General features: G+C 39.1%; 1 protein-coding gene across 4 annotated transcripts in view; it reads left to right on the top strand.

Moving 5' to 3' along the window:
• The window catches only part of LOC126177106 (Bardet-Biedl syndrome 1 protein homolog), a 130,343-nt gene that overhangs the window by 62,097 nt on the left and 47,277 nt on the right, over window positions 1-20,969 (top strand). For all 4 annotated transcript variants that reach the window (XM_049924371.1, XM_049924369.1, XM_049924372.1 and 1 more), the window contains 3 exons: window positions 1,739-1,909; window positions 1,992-2,123; window positions 13,053-13,307. In XM_049924371.1, coding sequence (XP_049780328.1) covers window positions 1,739-1,909; window positions 1,992-2,123; window positions 13,053-13,307 — 558 coding nt within the window. The remainder of the gene's footprint in view (window positions 1-1,738; window positions 1,910-1,991; window positions 2,124-13,052; window positions 13,308-20,969) is intronic.

Genomic DNA, 20,969 nt, shown 5'->3' on the forward strand with positions numbered 1-20,969 from the left:
AATCCCGGGAGCGGATCGACCTGCCAGTGCTTTTGTTTGGTAAGTCTCATCATCTTTGTTTTTAGATATATTTTTCCCACGTGGAATGTTTCCCTCTATTATATAGATATTATATTAACATACAGAAACTCAAGAAACTAAAGTATCAAAGCACACAGATGAAATTTTACAGTTCACTCCTGGTTAGGAACTCACAAAAGTCACAAAATTGGTTGCTTCCCTGTTGTTGCTTCAGTCTCAGCTGGTTGCTACTGTCTGACTCCACAACAAACATTATTTCAGTGATACAAAATATCCCTTCTTACGTTTTCTGTCAGATACTATTGTCTAGCAATATGACACCTGTTCAAAAAATTCTGGAACATTTGTAATTTCATGCCAATGATACGTTGGAGCGAAATGCACTTGACATCCCTGCACATGTTTCATGTGTAACTGCCGAAAGTTTCACTGTTTACATTTTTTAGTTATTGTTCAGAGCTGTATTGAGTAGGATGTTGTGCCCCACAATTTGTGACTTTCGAGATGGAAAAGTTTGAGGAGCAATGCGTCTGCATTAAATTTTGTGTGAAACTCAAGACAAAATTTACAGAAACACACCAAATGATGCAGGAAGCCTACAGGAATTTAACGATGATCCTCGTTCAGGATGCCCTTAGATGTCTACTGACAATGCTCATGTCAGGAATGTCAAGAAAATTGTGTGTGCCAATTGAAGACAGACTGTTTGAGAGATTGCAGAATAATGTAACATTTCAGTTGGATCATGTCATGAAATCCTCACACACCATCTTGGAATACATCTTGTTGCCACCAAGTTTGTCCCCCGGCTCATTAGTCAAGACCAGAAAGACCTTCACCTTGCGATGTGTGAAGAGCATTTGGATTGCATATATGAGAACAAGAAGTTCCTTAAGAGAGTCGTATCTGGTGATGAGATGTGGGTTTGCAGTTATGATGTTGAGACTAAGGTTCAGTCTTCACAAAGGGTCAGGAAAGGTTCTCCAAGACCAAAAAAGTTCATCAGTTCAGTTCAAATGTCAAAGTTACATTGATAGTATTCTTTGACTTTGAATGATTAGTTCATCATGAATTCGTGCCACAGGGACAAACTGTTAATTAATAGTACTTTCAGGATGTGTTTTGATTTGCCTGCCAGAAAATATGAGAAAGAAATGGCCTGAAATATGGTGAGACAATTCATGACTCTTGCGTGACGATAATGCACCTGCACATTCATCCCTGAAGGTGTGTGACTACTGCGCAAAAATAAAATCACTGTGCTGTCTCATCCTCTGTACTCTCCAGACCAGACCCCTGCACTTTTTTTTTAATATTATTTTCAAAGTTGAAAACCCTATTGAAGGGACAAAGATTTGCAATGATAGATGAGATAAAAGAAAATTTGCAGATGACACTTCGCATGATCCAGCAAGAAGCATACCAAGATTGTTTCTGGAAGTGGAAAAGCTGTTGGGAGCAGTGTATCAATTGTGGAGGAGAGTACTTTGAAGGACACCATACACAATATACAAAAAGTAAGTGTAGATAAATTTTGTGGACAAAGTTCCGAAATTTTTTGAACAGACCTTGTATTATCTGGCCGAAGACTCAAGGACACATCAGACATTGTCATCCCCAAAACAAGAAAATTTATAAAATTCAATTCTTTGTGACTACTTTTACAGTAACACTTGCTGCAGCCAACTACATTTTATAGAAGTTGTTATAATTTCAGGTAAGAGACCAATCCCTAGAAACAGATGTCTTCTACGAATTTCTACAAAACCTTCGGCAAGAAATTGGGTTCAACAACCTAACAGAAAGATCACAACAACTCCTTATCCTTGACCATTCAAAGCGGAAAGAATTTGTGGAAGAACAGAAGAATTTGCCACCCAAAAAACAGGTAATCGTACAGACAGAAGGTTTATGTAGTGACTGTTCACAGGTATTAAAGTGTATCTGTAAATAATTATTGATTTTTTCAGACAGTAATAACATGTGTATCAACACTTAAAAAATCAATGACTGATGAAGATGCCATTTCCTGTATCGTATTTGGGACTGAAAGTGGTGAGATATACATCCTGGAATCAGAAGCTTTTGTGATTCTCCAAAAAGTAAGTGAATAACATTAGAAGAAAATGTATTTTTGTAAATAATGTAGCTGATTGTCACAAGAAAAGTTTCACTTTAAAGCATTTTCCTCATTTTTTGACTGCTTGTGGGCTTGATTTATCTTCATTAATAATTGTAATACTGTTTATAAAAAGAAACATAAATAAACTGATGGTCTAAGATGTTGAAAAAATTATTACTGGCAAGGGAATGATTTTTAAATATAAATCAAGAATTATCTCATTTAAAATCCACAATTTCTTACTTTACATATCATGGGTGCTTGTTGAGTTAAAATTCCAAGATCCTGAAAGAGGCCTCTGCAAAGTTTGTGGTTATCTACTTCACACAATATTATTACTGCTCAGTTCTGTGGAATGAATAATTTAATATTTTGATAGACTACTCCTACTATATGAATTAATGAGTTAATCAAGCAATGGAAAATCCAGCATGGAATGTGTCAATATAATGAGAAGGAAAGTTGCTATCCATCATAGAGTTGAGATGCTGAGTCACAGATAGGCACAAAAAAAGGACTCTCACAATTAAAGCTTTCGGCCATTAAGGCATTCGTCAACAATAGACACACACACACACACACACACACACACACACACACACACACTCGTGCAAATGCAACTCACACACACAACTGCGGTCTCAGGCAACTGAAACGACACTGGAAGCAGTAGACCAGTACATGATGGGAGCAGCAACTGGGTGGGGGTAAGGAGGAGGCTGAGGTGGGGAAGGGGAGGGATATTATGTAGGGGGTGGCAGACAGTGAAGTGCAGCAGGTTAGACGGAGGGCAGGGAAGAATTGGGGAGGGGGGAGGCAAAGTAGCAGAAAAGAAGAGAAATAAAAAGACTGGGTTTGGTGGTGGAATGCCGGCTGTGTAGTGATGGAATGGGAACAGGAAAGAGGCTGGATGGGAGAGGACAGTGGCTAATGAAGGTTTAGGCGAGGAGGGTTACAGGAACATAGGATGCATTGCAGGGAAAGTTCCCACCTGTGCAATTCAGAAAAGCTGGTGTTGGTGGGAAGGATCCATATGGCACAGGCTATGAAGCAGTCATTGAAATGAAGGATATCATGTTTGGCAGCATGTTCAGCAACATGGTGGTACACTTGTCTCTTGGCCACAGTTTGTTGGTGGCCATTCATGTGGACAGACAGCTTGTTGCTTGTCATGCGTACAAAAAATACAGCACAATGGTTGCAGCTTAGCTTGTAGACCATGTGACTGGTTTCACTGATAGGCCTGCCTTTCATAGGATAGGTGGTGTTAGTGACCAGACTGGAGCAGAGTAGGTGGTGGTGCGAGGATGTATGGGACAGGTCTTGCATCTAGGTCTATTACAAAGGTATTAGCCATGAGGTAAGTAAGGGATTGGGAGCATGGGTTGCATAAGGATATACGAGTATATTGTGTAGGTTCGGTGGATGGTGGAATAGGACTGTGGGAGAGGTGCAAAGGATAGTGGGCAGGACATTTCTCATTTCAGGGCAGGACGAGAGGTATATGAAACCCTGGCGGAGTACGTAATTCAGTTGCTCCAGTCCTGAGTGGTACTGAGTTACGGGGAAAGCTCCTCTGATATGAAGTTATCACAAAATAGATTAAATTTTATGTCAGTGCTTGGTTTGTTATAAATTTCATCCCAGGTTATTTCCTGTAAGCTACTCTTAAAACTATTTGTTCTAGAGTCATTAATTATTCTAACTGATTTCCATTAAGGAGTATCAACACTACTATTTAAGATACACAACATGTGATGCAATGTAGTACTCACCCTTGGGACTAGCATTTTATTACAAATAAATGCTTACATTTGTTTGTTAGCTAAAATTCAAACATTGGTATAATGCAGATACTTTTAACATGGCAAATTGGGTATATAATATTTTGAGCTATATTTGTGTCAAATACTGCTAGACGTCAGCCCTGACCTACCTCATTAAAAATACTCTGAAAACCACAAGAAGTAATTGTGCACTAGCCATTTCTGAATGTTTTGCATTGTGCATTGCTCATTGTTTTCTTATTCAGAAATGAGTGAAGCAATTAATCTTAGTCCATCATGGATTTCACTTCACAACACAACACAACACTAGATGGGATAATCAATTCCTGTGACAATGTATCAGTTTTACTTTTGCAGAACACAGCTGTAGGCTGCTACCCAGCAAGACGACGGCATTGCTTAACTCCCCACACCACTCCTCTTCCATCTGGTGGTCAAAATTGTAGTTTGTTTTTGCTCACTGCCAGATGCCACTATATAATGTCCACACTCTGCTCTATAGTGGTTGGAAAACAAAATCTGTCATATTTTTTGACAGCACTGAAATTCTTCCCCTAACTTTCGAATAGAGCTACTTTCTGTTCTACTTCTACATTAAGTGTCTAGTCAGCTCTGTCTGTAGCATTCTCAAGCATGGGTTGCATGGCTATAAATGTCTGTGAAAGATAGAAATTAATATTGTGCAGATTTTGTAATCATCAAATTGGGGTAGGGTTGGAAAGACAAGTAATGTCAAGAAACACCTTAAATCAGAGACACGTTCAATTCACCAGTGGGAAATAGCTGCTGCTTTTCAGCAAAACAATTGTTTGTTGAAAGCTTAAATAGAGCTAGGCAATGAAAACAAAGACAATTTCAAAATAAAAAGATTTGGCAAAAGTAAACATTCCACTCAGAAAGTTCCCAATCAGCACTTTTTTATCAGTCAGTTTCAAAGAAGTAAGGCTTTGTTTGCTTACACTCATGTAGTGTAATCATTTATTAAATTTGTGCATTTAATCATTTACAAACAAAGAAGAGATTTGATTTTTGACAAAAATAGATGCCTAGTCCATAAAAATTTATGTGAATTTTGCCAAAAATAGACGCACATATTCCAGTCCCAAGCCATTTTAAAAGCCCCTATAAGAAAGGTGATAGGACAGATGTCAATAACTATCCACCTGTTTCACTGCTGACATCATTTTCCACAATTTTTGAGAAGGTATTCTAAAATAGTATCTGTTCTGAGCAACAATAATATCCTCAGCACAGCACAATTTGGATTTCAGAAGAGTTGCTCTACTGAAAATGCCATTTATGCAATCACTCACCAAATTTTACAAGCATAAAATAAAAAAATAACACTAGTTCGAATTTTTTGTGACCTTCCTAAGGTATTTGACAGTGTGAATCACAATATTCCTCTAGATGAACTGAGGTTTCGTGGAATATGGTACAGAAAACCAGAAAACAGAAAACCAGTGAATAATGTCACATTTAATCAAAAGGGTGCAGAAAGTTGTACTTAGGAATTCAGTCAATGCAATCAGGGAAAAGTCTACATCTGCATGTACACCCCAAAAGCCAGTGTATGGTGTATGGCAGAGGGTTCCATGTATCAGATTCTTCTAATCAGGTATGGGATCCCACAAGCCACAATCTTAGGTCTGTTGTTGTTCCTCATATATGTAAATGATCTTCAACCTAACATGGAACATGCAGAATTAGTTCTTTTTGTAGATTATACTAGCATTTTAATCAGACCAAGCATGCATACAGCAACATAAGAAATGTAAACAATATCCTTAAAAGTATCATTGACTGGTTTTCTGCGAATGGTCTCACTCTTAGTTTAAAAAGATGCATCTAGAGGTACAATGCCAAAGATAAATGTAGCACATGGTGAGGAAATAATAAATAGGGTGGAAACTTCAAAATGTTTGGGTTGTCCACATTAATGAGAAGTTAAACAGGAAAAAAGATGTTTTGGAACTAGAACAACTAACTTCAGCCACATTTGCACTTGAGAGTCATAGCAAATCTGGGGGACAGACAAACCAGTTAAGGTGACATATTTTGCATATTTTCATTCAATAATGTAATACGAAATAATTTTCTGGAGTACATCATCTCCAATAAAAAAAAAAAATCTTTATTGTTCAAAAACACGCAGTTAGAACAATATGTGATTCTCACCAAAGATCACCTGGAGACATCTGTTTAAGAAACTGGGGATTCTGACTACTGCTTCACAGATACTTATTCCCTCATGAAGTTTATTGGAAATAACTCACTACAGTGCAAAAGGATAGTGATGTACACAATTACAATACCAGAAGGAAAAACAACATTCATTACTCCCAAGTAAGGTTGCCTTTAGCATAAAAAGGGGTGCACAACACTACAACTAAATTTTTTGGTTGCTTATCCAGTGATATAAAATGTCTGATGACAGAGAGCAAAATAAATTTTGAAAACAAACTGAAAAAATGTCTCCTTGACAACTTCTTCTATTCTGTAGAACAATTTTTATTAGTTGGTGGATAAGTATTACTATCATCTGTAAATGGTCAGCATGTAGCCATACTTACAAATGAATTTGTGATGTGGATGTAACATGACTCACTCCACATCATAACAATTTATTGTACAAATGATCCATGGAGTGTGAAACTAACTAAATTGCATTAACAGATAAATTGTTCTAGGCAGTTAAAACTGTAATATTTTACATTCTAACCCCAAGATAGTTTATCATCTAAATATACGAACAAGATCTTAAGAAACTAAAACTATGTGAAGGAGGCTTGTCTCTTAAAGTAATAACCATCTGCAGAGTTTTGTTTTCATTCAGCAGGGACCCCTTTTACTCTGAAGCAAATAGTGTGTGAGTGATTGTATTTCCAATAGAAGTTTTATGGCTATTGATGTTGTTACTACTGTGAAGAAAAGTTGTGTCATCTGCATATAGTAGTGTCTGTGATCTAATAAATGAGGACAAGTTAGCAAACATTATCAGAAACAGGAAAGGTCCAGCTTAGATCCCTGTAGAACACCTACCATAACTTGAACTATACTGAACATTTCTTTGCCAATATAGACAACCTGCTACTGGCCTTATAAATGATATTATAATACTTTAAGGCTGTTGTCTCTGAAACCATGAGAGTTTTCTTTCTTAAACTGGTGTATGCTGTACACAGTTCAAAGGCCTTGCTTAGATAATAAAAAGTATTTTGAATAAAGCCTCTGTCCTTGAGTACCTGAAGGAGGTATTTTATTACAAAGTCTATGGCATCAACAGTTAGCTGGTTCCTCCTAAAACTGTACTGAGGTTCAGTTATATGTTCTTAAATTTTCAGATAAATGTATTAGGATGTTCTAATACTTTAGAGAATGCTGTAACTGTAGAAATTGGCCTGAAACTTGAAGGAAAGTCTTTATCTCCATTTTTGTTTACAGGAAGTGTGGTAGACATTTAAGCAATATTCCTCCGACATAATCTTGTTTACACAGTAATTTGAAGATGCACACCCCAGTCTATTACTTTCTTCAGTAAGTTGCAAGATATGTATATATTTCTACACTCTCTGACAATTTCAACTATTTTTATGGCGGAAACAGGTGAAACCTGAGAGGAAGCAAACACACTTGTATTTGTTGATTGTCTACAGAAATTTTGTGAATGTGACTCTAATTAACTGGTATCACATTTGATAATAGAAGTTCCTACTTCTGATGTAATAAAAACCATTGAATTTTTGTTGAGAGAGATTAATTTTCTTATATCTTGCATAAGAGGGAATTTCTTGCTGAGGGAATTAGATTAGAAAATGAAACACTTAAAGTAGTAAATGAGTTTTGCTATTTGGGGAGCAAAATAACTGATGATGGTCGAAGTAGAGAGGATATAAAATGTAGACTGGCAATGGCAAGGAAAGCGTTTCTGAAGAAGAGAAATTTGTTAACATCGAGTATAGATTTAAATGTCAGGAAGTCATTTCTGAAAGTATTTGTATGGGGTGTAGCCATGTGTGGAAGTGAAACATGGACGATAAATAGTTTGGACAAGAAAAGAATAGAGGCCTTTGAAATGTGGTGCTACAGAAGAATGCTGAAGATTAGATGGGTAGATCACATAACTAACAAGGAAGTATTGAATAGGATTGGGCAGAAGAGGAGTTTGTGGCACAACTTGAAGAAGGGATCGGTTGGTAGGACATGTTCTGAGACATCGAGGGATCACCAATTTCGTATTGGAGGGCAGCGTGGAGGGTAAAAATCGTAGAGGAAGACCAAGAGATGAATACACTGAACAGATTCAGAAGGATGTAGGCTGCAGTACATCTTGGGAGATGAAGAAGCTTGCACAGGATAGAGTAGTGTGGAGAGCTGCATCAAACCAGTCTCAGGACTGAAGACCACAACAACAACAACATTTCTTGCATCACAGCCAGACCATTTATTAATCTCAATGCAGCTTTATACTTGTTGTTGGATTTCTCAATACCATTGAGATTATGTTCTTTTTTGGTCCCAGAATTGATTTTTGATACTCAATCCTGCTTTTAACATCGGCTAAACTGTCATGGTCAGTCTTCAAGGTACCACACATAGTGTGCAAATTGGTCACATTTTTAGTATACTACTGATCTTGCAGTGTGGAATTACATTGCATATCCTTATGGGGGAGTTCTCAAAATGTCTAAGACATAGTTTGAGGACAAGAAAACTATCAGTATGGGTAAGTGGTAAGCTCTCCCAACTTGTTCATGGAATTCTTATATAAAAGGACACAAGTTCCAGGAACTATAAGGCCAATGAGAAAAAACATTCCACCCCAATTATGTGGAACTCTCCTGAGGAAAGAGGAAATAATATTTCTGTCAACCATTAATGTTCTGGCTGTTAAATGAACTGATAAAGAAAAAAATTACACTGCTCCTCAAAACTTCCTGTTAGATCAGAGTAGTGGTGGTGTGGTGCCTAAAAGTGGAAAAACAAAGCTTAGGTGTAATCATTTTATTGATTAAAACAAGAAATCTGCTTCTTAGAAGGTAAATTGCTGTGTCCTTGATGTATCAATGTTGAATGAAGGCCTCATCTATTAATTAACTGAGTCATTCATTCCCACATTGTGAGCCACAAATTCCATCATGAAGGGAGATGGGACAAGTCAAGTCCTGGATCCACATACAGAAACAGCCACTGCAGGTCGTTTCTGCCAAGCATACTAAAATCAGTTATGAGTAGTGATAATCTCCTCACAGTGAGAATGATGGTAATTATTTCTATATTACTTTATAAATGTATTTACAAGAAAAACAGCTACCATAAAGAAACCAATGTTGCTCTTTTTAAGCTGCTTGGCTGCTGCTTCAGTTCAGTACCTCAAACAAAGCATTGTGTAACTTAACCTAACCTAACCATAACACTATTATATACTAGCAAAATCATGACCTATTTGATACAAACATTTCAGTTAAGCAAAGTTTACATCTCTGAGTCCAAACATTATGGTAAATTCCATCTACATCTTTACTGTGCAGACCAGTATGAAATGTATTGTAGAACATATTAGGATCTCTTCCCTCACCATCACACATGTGGAACATGGAAAAAATGGTTTCTTAAATGCCTTTGTAGGCATTGTAATTAGTCCAATTTTGTCTTCACCATTCCTAAGGGAGCAGTACATTGTGGGTTGTAGTATTCCTATATTTGTCACTTAGTATTAGCTCTTTGGATTTTGTAAGTAGGCACTAGTGAGATACTTGGTGTCCATATTCAAGTGGCAGTCAGTTCAGGTATTTCGGCATTTACATGACATTTTCACATGAGTAAGAAAAACCTGGTGATCATTTGTGTTACTCTCTTCTTGTCCATTCAAGCTGATTACACCTGTTTGGTCAGGTCTCACACACTAGAGCCATATCATAGGATGGGTCACATGAGTGTTCTTTAAGCAGTCTCCTTTTTAGACTGAGTGCTTTTCCCCAGTATCCTGCCAATGAACCAGTCTGCCACCTGCTTTACCTGTAACTGAGCATATGTGATCGCTCCTTTACATATCACTACAAATTGTTACACCCAGGTATCCGTATGAACTGGCTGACTCTTTGTGACTCATTGATATTCTGTTCAGACAATACTGCGTTCTTTGCATTTTGTGAAGTGTATAATTTTACATTTCTCAGTATTTGTGCAGCTTTTTTCCAGATAATTCTTCATTATAGATAACTTCATCATCCACTAATTGCCTGAGGTTACTATTAAAATTTTCTGCCAATGTCATTCATATGGAGTCCCAAAATATTCCACTGGAGCAAACCTGAAGTTACTTTTACAGTTATAGATGATTTTCCAAACAATAGAACAAACTGCATTATACCTACAAAGGAATCCTCAATCCAGTTTGATACCCCACATGATTAATAAGTGTTGGTGTGATACTGAGAGAAATGCTTCTAAAAGTTAAGAAACTCTGCATCTATCTGATTACCTTGAGCCATGGTTTCCGGAACATTATGTGAGACAAGCACAAATCAGGTTTCGGATTACCAACATTTCTGGAATCCATGCTGGTTAGGATGGAGAATGTCATCCTAATTCAGATACCTCTTTACATTTAAACTCTGGACATGTTCTAAGATTGTATAGAACAGATGGGTGAGAACAATTTTGGATGGCAATTTTTTGAACTTCTGTGCCATACTGTCTTTCAAATACAGGCTACAGTTTTTTGTATGAGGGATCAGTGATATATTATGTTTAAAATGGAGGCTAACTCAGATGAAAAATCTAATATATGGAAATAAATATTTGTCTGTTCATCTTCTATGTGTTTACACCATTCATCTGATTGTGATGAAACTTTGGTGATTTGCTGTGTGTGCACCTGTGAAGGCTTCTAAGGGGGTAAGAACCATTCACCTCCCATAGCATGGGATATTAGTGAAAAGAAGTTGACACAGGAGAAGAATTCAGGAATGTCTGGAGCAATTTCAACCAAATCTCATATACATGTGTCTCGTTATTTGTATAGAGCTGCTGTGATGTGCAGTATAACTACACTGCCCATATGGGAGGACATGGAATTGTGAATCAATGATACATAAAAATGTTCAATAAGAACCAATATTAAAACTAAATCCATAGATTTAGGGGTCACTAGGCTTATTGGTGACAGCCCTGATAAATTTGAACTCCTAGAAGTGGGTATGTGTGGTGCAGGGGGGAGCAATGGCAGTGACATATCAATATATCTGTGTATTGATTGAAACAATTTCTACCTAACTTGGTATGCGTATCAGTGGAGAAATTACCGTGACAGTAAGACACCACTAGTATCCCTGCAGCTGAGGGTCAGGATGGAAAGGGATAACATAAAAGCCTAACTCAGGAATGCTTGGAGGAATTTCAACCAAATTTTATACATACACTAGCTGGGGTACTCAGCTTCGCTTCAGGAGTTATGAGTCAATTTTTTCCATTCATATATCAGAATCCTGGTGTTAGTCTACTGTATTTTTTCACATTGCAAAGTTGGCTGATGTTGTCTTTTTTCCGATTATAATGTGTCTGTGTTCATTAAATTCTTTCGTCGAGTCATAGTTAGTAGAATGCTTCATTTGTTAGGTTGTATTATGTACTTGTCCTCATCCGCACTTCTCATAGGGTGATATTTTCATGGCTGGCTTGAGTTTTCAGTCTTTTATTATAAGATTGTGTCACAATTCTTGATTCTTCAATCTGTTCATTTTGCTGTTTGGTTTCTCTGCTTCTCATGGGGCTCATTCTTGTTTGTTGGAAACTTAAATGCGTTTCATACTTGTCGTCTGTATTTTTTTTTTTTTTTTTTTTTTTTTTTTTTTTTTTTTTTTTTTTTTTTTTTCAGAACTGGCAAGATCTCCTCCTCTTTGACATTTTGGCATTGTCTAAAATATAAATCGAATCAACTTTTTATTGAAAAATACACTTTACACACTTTTCATGCTTTATTTTCAGTTTATATTCAGTTACTGTATCACTTTGACTACTCACTTCACTGTTTAATTTTATTCGCTTACTACACTACTTTTTCAGTTTCTCCCTTCATCACTGATAAGAAACATGTTTGAATCTATGACAGGTCATGCTTTATGCACCCCTACTAATGGGTACCCCCACTAACGACAAATTCCAGAGCATACCAAAATCACTTTGAGTGGTCCACAGTGTTCAATAACACTCTATAACATTCTAGAGTGTTCTGGAATGTTACACAAAGATCTGGGATGTTTCCGAACATTCTGGAATGTTCCAGAATATTCATGAACATTCCAGAACATCCTACATCATTGTGGAACATTCCAGAACATTCTGAAATGTTGAGGAATGCTCTCTTATGTTCTGAAATATTCTCAAATATTCTAGAATGTTCTGGAATGTTCTAGAAATTTCTGGAGGGTGAAACTTCCCAGCCCTTATATCTTCAAAAGCACATCCTTCAGGTAAAAATGGGAACTTTTCTCATGGATGGCAGTAGAGGGCTACCACACTGTATAACTCCCTTCATCATACCAAGACTTGACTCGTTTCTGAGTTTTAGCGGCATGCACATTGTACACTTACTATTATAGTATGCTCTATATTGATGACTCATTATTTGTATAAAAATACTGTGGGAATAGTAGCAATGTTTAGTTTTCTTATTTAATGTGGGAAAAAAAAGAGACAAGACAAGCTTTAGATACAGGTTCTTTACACCAAAACAGGAAAAAAAGTTCTAGTAGATATGGGCTTTAAAATGCATACTCTAGAGCTGTGAACACTTGTTCTTCTTCAATACTAAGAAATACATCTCTCTACTTTCCATAATTTTGGGAGGAGACAGTACAGACCAAAACAAGAAAAAAAAGCCTAGTAAAGATGGGCTCTAAAATGCATGCCTTAAGAGCTATGACCACTTGTTCAGTAGAAGAGATTTGTTTCACTTTTTTTCTTGTTTTGGTGTAAGGAACCTATCTCTAGAGCTTGTCTGTGCTGTTTTGGGACAACCTGTGTATGTCTGACAAAACAGTTAATTACAATATTTTTCATTGAGTGCTTTAAATCTGTTGGTGATCTTCTGTAACCAGTAACCATTTATGATATGAAAGGTACAACTAGAGGGTGGTGAAGTACACAGTCCTGCTCCTGCCCACATTGCCTGTTCCGGTCTGTATGATGTGGAATTCCGAATTGTATGCCTGTGCCGTGATGGGACCTTACGTTTGCTTCGTCGGGGCTGGCAGCAAACTCGCACCTTAACAGAGCTTACAGCTCCTGCTGTTGGGTTGTTGTTAATGCCAGATGGTTCATCAAGTATAATAGTAGCACTAATGGATAGTGCTTTGCATTGCTTTTCTAAGAAGGTAAGTAATTTCACATTAAATTTTCAATTGTATCTTTATGTTGCAGTGCCACTAAAAAGTTTGTTCCATTATTGAGGTGCTGCTAATTTGAGTCCTGTTAAATTATTCATTTAGATGCTGCAAATTAGAAGTTCACAATTTTTTAATGTAATGCGTCTGTAGCTGTAGGAACATTAGTACATACATATCTACGAGTAGCATCTATTGTGAGAGAATGCTTTACAGCAACTGATTTGAGCAAAGACTAATATTTAGTTGAAGAATATGCCATCATGTTTCTTCATTTACCAGTGCTAGCTTTGTGTCACATTGGTGTTCACAAAGTTATTAATTGCATATCATTTATCTGACAAATTAATAAAATTTGTTTTCTGGTAGGATAGTAGTTTATAACAAGCTAAGCTAAACATTTTGTAGTTTAGTTGTCTAATCTTGTGGAATCCAACTATTTACAAAACACACTATCCTTACAAATTGTGGAAAATTTATCTTTTGTAAATAGTTTTATTCATTTCTCATAATTATATTTTATTAGTCAATAATCTAGGCATAAATCTGTGAATTAATATATTACGTGACAGTATTATCACTGCAAAATCTACATCTACACTAATAATAAAACTGTAAAACAATCATGTCTGTGTATTGAAAATATTTGCCAAAAACTGATGTGAGTGTGATGTATGGAGTGTAATAGAATACAATAACTTTCTGTGTTTGTTTGAACACACTAGTCTCCAAAACTACTAGATGAATTTTCATGGGGTTTTTACAGGTAGCTTGAGCATAGCTTGAGACAACATAAAGGCTTTATTAATTCAAAATTGTATTATGCAAAAAAAATCTTAATTTAAAGTTTTAGGAATCTGCTCAGCTTAGTAGTTCAGCAAGTTTTAGGAATCTGCTCAGCTTAGTAGTTCAGCAAGTAAAGCGATCATCACAGTGTATTGCACCAAAGAAATGCGAGGTAGCACTGTTAGTTTTGTAGTACACCAAAGAACCAATAGATTGCGCCCTTAGTTTTTTTTACCTCAGAGACAGAAGTATTTTCGGAAGTTTCTGTCAGTAACAGAATTAAGTGCTGCAATCTTATGTTTATGAATGCAAACTAACATTGAATTTACTTAGCTGGATATGCAGATTTACTAACTTCACTTTGTTTATTAAAAACTTAACAAAACTGTTTTGCTTCTTTCAATAGATTTCATTTTTATTTGACCTCTTGGCTATTAAACAGAAATTTATTGAGTTTGCTTTATGATTTTGTTTATGAACAGAAATTCCTAGAAAAAGGTCAAGTATTTCTCAATGCACTAGAATGTCCAAAAGACTGAGGACTGTGCGGTCTCTTGAATCCAGTGAATTTCGTGGTACGAGACTTGCTGAGGCTAAAGAATGTCAAACTTTATTTCGATCTTTGGGAGCTTCTTTTAAAAGGAAGGCACAATGTAACTCCAATCGAGGGCATCATGCACTACCTCACTTCTCGCTACATATTATAAACAAGACATCCAGCCATAGGTACTTGGTGGTACCCATGCGAAGCTGGCGCAGGTCACTAGTTGCAGCATTTGTATTTTTTTTTTAATAGTTCATAATAAATTTGTTAATGGTTGGATAATGAAGAATGGCACTGATTTTGGACAGTGCAGTGACTGCCACTACTGTTACATGATAAGCATCTATTGAAAAAAAGAACAGTTTCCCACAGTAGTGTTACAGCCAGATCAGAGAAGTTGATTATGGTCTAATCATCCAAATAATGGTAAAGATGAAGAAGAAACTAGTCTTATGGTTTCCATTTAGGCATCTTCAGTAGCTTCAGTGCTCTGAAGACAAAACCAAACTTAGAATTTAGGGCATAATGTGGAAGCTATGCATAGAAAATAAAAGTTTAGAAAAGAAAGGTTTAAGGCCATATTGCCAGGTGATATTCATTGGAGTAATAACTGTTTGGGTGATGATAACAAGACAACTAAAGTCATTTAGTAAAATGCAAGCAAGTCTTGAGGTGTCACAGGTGATTTAAGCCCTTGGAAGAAATATTTCTATAAAAAAGTTAAATGATAATAGTTTCAGCAGCAGGCAACAGTTTGGATGACAACCTCATTTACACAACTGTGGACGGCATCAGGTACATACGGAATGTAGTCCAATTGCATTAGGTGATGCTGATGAAATTAGATTAGGAAATAAGACCCTAAAAATAGTAAATTGGTTTTGATATTTTTGTAACAGAACAACTAACAATAGACAAAGTAGAGAAGATATTAAATGCAGACTGCTAATAGCAAGAATAGTGTTTTGGGAAAAGAAAATCATTTTATTGTCGAATATCAATTTAAGTGTTAGGAAGACTTTTCTGAAGGTATTTGTCTGGAGTATGTAGCCCCGTATAGGAATGAAATGTGGATGATAAACAGTTCAGACAAAAAGAAAATAGGAGCTTCTGAAATGTGGTGCTAGAGAATACTGAATATTAGTGACGTAGGTTGAGTAACTAATTAAGAGGTACCAAATTTCACAGGAAAATGAAGAGGTGAGTAGAGTTTTAACAGATGATATGCTTATCAGTTCATCACTTGCAGCTCACTGAATTTGAACTGATACATCCAGATGGATACTAGTTAACTCATATTACTGGAGAACCAGGAAAAGGAATGAGGGACAGAGCATATATACAGAAATAGGAATTAAGTCCTAGACCCTAAGCCATAATGGATATTTTATTAAATAGCTCTTTGAATGCTGTACCTCAATGGCAGATTTGCAAACACACACAGGCACACTTACAGTTACAGGCCAACAGCTGGCCACAGCTTATGTTTCATAAGTGAGCTTAAAGTTTCTTAAGAAATTAGAGTGTTAACTATAAATTCAATGTGTATGGAGACTTTAATGTTGATATCTGCGTCATAGGACTAACTGAGAATTGTTGATGTCAAATGTATGATTATTTGACCACAGTGAAGCTCTCAACAAAGACTGAATATCATAATACGACAGTAATTATCAACTTATTATCAATGCCTACAATGTTCAGTGATTTAAATCTAAGAGCAATAATAATTGTTTCATCTGACAATGAAGGTCAAATGAAAATAATAAAACTTTGTGAGTAAACTGCTTTAAATGATTAACAAAGGGAAGAACAGCAAGGGTTTCAAGAGTCTGTCAACAGTGACATATGATAAAGTTTACATTGGAGAAGTGTTATAACGTCATGTTGAACATGTATATTTCAAAACGACACAATACATGTAAGTCACTGAGCTAGTTGACAAGCAAGACATGTGAACACGGTAACATTCAAATGAGCACTGAGTCCAAGTCTAGTGGCCGCTGGCCAGCTGGCCGCTTAGGTGGTGCGGTTGCTGCATGGCTGGCAGACAGCGCTGCATGTAGAGAACACGCGTAATTGCGCGGCGGCACTTTGAATGATTGGCGCGTCACAACACTTTTGCCCCCTTTGAAATTTTTGCACTGGTCTTGATGGAGGTGGCCTGTAGATGGCTAACGTCCATAGGCGTTGTTTGACTGGCCGTGAAGTCTCGAGGAGGAGGCTTCCCGTACGGACGGAAGTGTCCCCAATGATAACGGGTCGAGATGACAGGAGAAGTAGGGGTCGAATCTGCTGGGGCCCCGTGCACCAATCTGCCTGTTGCGGCAAGTCTGGTTGATATAACAGGAGACATGGGCAATGTGTCGGCATCTGTAGGAGAAGGAGGCGAGTAGAGGTGCTCCGACAAATGATGGTCATCCAGTTCCTGCATGGGCACGTCTCCTGGTGGCGTCTGTTCTTGTGCTGGCACTGAGACAATGGTGAGAGGGTTGAGTTGTGAGTAATGAGAGGTGCCAAGATCCCAAGCGTCATGTAGAGCCGAAGGTGGTGTAGCGGCATCCGGAACAGGCGTTGCCTGCACCCGAGGCCGAAGCTGATCCAAATGACACACGGCAACGCCCGTCTCCATCTGGATTTCATACAGGCGTCGGCTACAGTGTCATAAGATGCGGCCTGGACTCCATGGCGACCTGCCATATCCCCGTACCCATACAAGGTCGCCGGTGGTGAACCGACCAAGTGAAAGCACCCCTGGCTGTGAGGTGGAAGGCCGCAGAAGATGAAGTAGCGTGCGGGGCTGTCTGCCATGTAAGAGCTCAGCCGGGCTGTGGTCACCCATGGGGGTGAAATGGTAAGAAGCCACAAATTGGAGAAGCGCATCATCAGCAGAAGAAGAAGTCAGGAGTTTCCTCAACTGAGCCTTGAGTGTGCAAACCAGTCGTTCAGCCTCACCGTTAGATTGCGGATGGAACGGAGGGGCCGTGACATGCATGACGCCGAGACGAGCACAAAAATCCGCAAATTCGGAAGAGGCCAATTGTGGACCATTATCAGTAACAAGAGTAGAGGGAAGGCCTTCCAAAGAAAAAATGCAGGCGAGAGCACTTGTGGTTGCTGCGGTGGTAGGCAACGTGCAACGGACAATGAAAGGAAAGTTAGAGTAGGCATCAATTACGAGTAGCCAATATGTACCTAAAAAAGGTCCCGCGAAGTCAGCATGAATGCGCTCCCAGGGCTTCTCAGGCGAAGGCCATGGTGACAGAGATGACTTCGGTGCGGCGGCCTGTGATGCACAAGGGCCGCAGGCAGCAACCATGTGTGCTATTTCAGAGTCGATGCCAGGCCAGTACACATGATGGCACACCAGAGATTTTGTGCAAGAGACACCCCAGTTCCCTTGGTGAAGGAGGCACAAGACTGAAGCACGCAAAGACGCAGGTACCGCAACATGCGGCCAAGCATTGTTGGTGGAAAGGAGGATAACACCATCTCTAGCCGTGAGACGGTAGCGAAAAGCGTAGTAGTTCCGCAACGGGTCAGAAGTCTTAGCAGACGGACAATCTGGCCAACCCCTTCTCAATACTGCGTAAAACCCAGGAGAGGATAGTGTCAGAACCCGTAGCAGCAGCCAACCGGTCCCCAGTGATGGGGAATCCGTCCACAACCCCCTGCTCGGCAACATCCAGGTGCAAACACAAAAGTTTGTCCCTGTCGAATGCCAGATCAGGACCCATGGGAAGGCGAGACAGTGCATCAGCATTCGCATGTTGAGCCATCGGCCGGAAATGAATCTCATAATTGAAACGAGACAAATAAAGGGCATAATGCTGGTGGCGGTGTGCAGCCTTGTCGGGAAGCGACGTTGACGAATGAAACAAGGAAACAAGTGGTTTGTGGTCCGTAACAAGATGAAATTTGGATCCATAAAGAAAAACACCAAACTAATGAAGAGCATAAATAATGGCCAAAGCTTCTTTTTCAATTTGAGAATATTTTCGTTGGGCATCGGTGGGCATTTTGGAGACGTAAGCAATGGGTTGTTCAGAACCGTCAGAAAAACAGTGCGCAAGGACTGCACCAACCCCGTCTTGAGAGGCATCCGTGGCAAGAACAAGATGTTGGCTAGGTCAATAAATAGCCAGGCACAGGACCTGTTTCTCAATTTCTGGAAAGCAGGGAAAAGGCACATTTTTATGCAACAGGCGATGCAATGGCTGAGCCACCGAAGCTGCAGATGGAAAAAACCTGTGATAGTATGCTATTTTACCCAAGAAGGCCTGCAGTTCCTTAACACATGTAGGGTGAGGAAGGGCATTGATCGCAGTGACAGTTTGCTGAAGTGGACGAATGCCATCCCGAGAGAGTTGGAACCCCAAGTATGTGATAGATGCCTGAAAATCGTGTGATTTCTGAAGATTACACTTAAGACCAGCAGTCTTTAAGACATGAAAAAGAGTGCGGAGGTTCTGAAGATGTTCTTCAGTGGTGGAGCCAGTGACAACAATGTTGTCCATGTAATTGATACACCCAGGGACAGGGAGCAATAATTGTTCCAAGAACCGCTGAAAGAGAGCAGGGGTGCTGGCAACCCCGAATGGCAATCGTTGGTATTGATAGAGGCCGAAAGGCTTGTTAAGGACCAGGAGCTGCCGGGAAGCAGTATCAAGAGGAAGTTGATAAGCTTCTGACAGGTCATTTTTAGAAAAATACTGGCCACCCGAATTTTAGTGAACAATTCTTCAGGTCAGGGCATAGGGTAAGTGCCGATGAGGCATTGTGCATTTACAGTGTCTTTAAAATCACCACAGAGACGAGTATCACCATTGGGCTTAGCAACAACAACGTCAGGAGAGTACCACTTACTGGAAGTGACAGGAAGCAAGACCCCTGAAGTAGTGAGGCGATCCAGCACCCATTTGACCTGATCACGAAGGGCCACAGGAATGGGCTGAGCCCGAAAAAACTTACGCCAAGCAGTGGGTTTGAGCATGATATGAGCTTCAAAGTCGTTTGCATGGCCTAACCCAGGAGAAAAAAGGGATGAAAACGTTGTCGACATGGAATCCAGTTGAGCATAAGGAATAGCATCAGAGACGATATTGACAGAGTCATCTATGGAGAACCCAAAAACGCGAAAGGCATCGAAACCAAAAAGATTTTCTGTGTTATTCTGGTCGACCACAAATATGGGAACAGTGCGAACGATGGATTTGTAAGATACCTCAGCATTAAATTGTCCCAAATGAGAAATCATCTTTTTATTGTAAGTCCGTAATTGCCGAGTGACAGGTGATAGGAGTGGAGAACCCAACTGAAGATACATATGAGAATTAATGATAGTGGCAGCAGAACCAGTATCCACTTGCATGCGAACATCCTGACCAAGGATTTGGACAGTGAGGAATAACTTCACTGAAAGGGAAGAAGTGCAATTGACAGACAACACAGAAGCAGAATCTGCGTCATGTTCGTGAACATCCTGGATGCGGTCGGATTTGCAAACGGAAGACACAGTACCTTTCTTTTTGCAATTGTCACACACGGCCCTATGTTAGGGACAATCCTCCCGTGGATGTTTCGTAAAACACTGCGGACATGAAGGAAGTTGCCGGGGGTTTTGCTGCAGTTTCTTAGAGGTTTGTTTACGGTTAGGCCAAGGCTGCACGTGGGAGCATACTGCAGCCACGTCAGCCGGCGGGGACACGCCGTATGCGTTGTCAACAGCGCACAGAGGTTGTATTTCCCTGACGTCACCCCATGCCTCTATTTGTGCCTCAGCAGCGCAAGAAATTTCAGAAGACTGCGCGATGGATAGGACTTCATCTAGAGTCAGATTTGCCAACTGAATGGCACGTTGCTCAAATTCTTTGTTGGGCGCCGACCAGATAATAGCATCCTGTACCATGGAATCGGCATAGGATTCTTTGTGAACGTCAGTAACAAATTGACACTTTCGACTGAGGCCGTGAAGTTCAGCAGCCCAAGCACGATAGGATTGCGTTTTTTTTTTTTTGACAACGATAAAAGGCAACATGAGAGGCTACCACATGAGTTTGCTTTTGAAAATAGGCAGACAGAAGTGAGCACATTTCAGCAAAGGACAAAGACGCAGCATTTTTCAAAGGAGCCAATTGCGACAACAACCGATACAGTTGAGGTGAAATCCATGAAAGGAACAGAGACTTACATGTTTGTTCGTCTGTGACATGAAATGCCAAGAAGTGCTGTCGAAGATGTTTTTTGGTATCAGACCAATCTTCCGCCGACTCATCGTAAGGAGGAAAAGGAGGTATAGACAACGACGAGAAACGCCCCGCATT

The sequence above is a fragment of the Schistocerca cancellata genome, chromosome 3, assembly GCF_023864275.1.
Source record: "Schistocerca cancellata isolate TAMUIC-IGC-003103 chromosome 3, iqSchCanc2.1, whole genome shotgun sequence".
In the NCBI taxonomy this organism is placed as follows: Eukaryota; Metazoa; Arthropoda; class Insecta; order Orthoptera; family Acrididae; genus Schistocerca; species Schistocerca cancellata.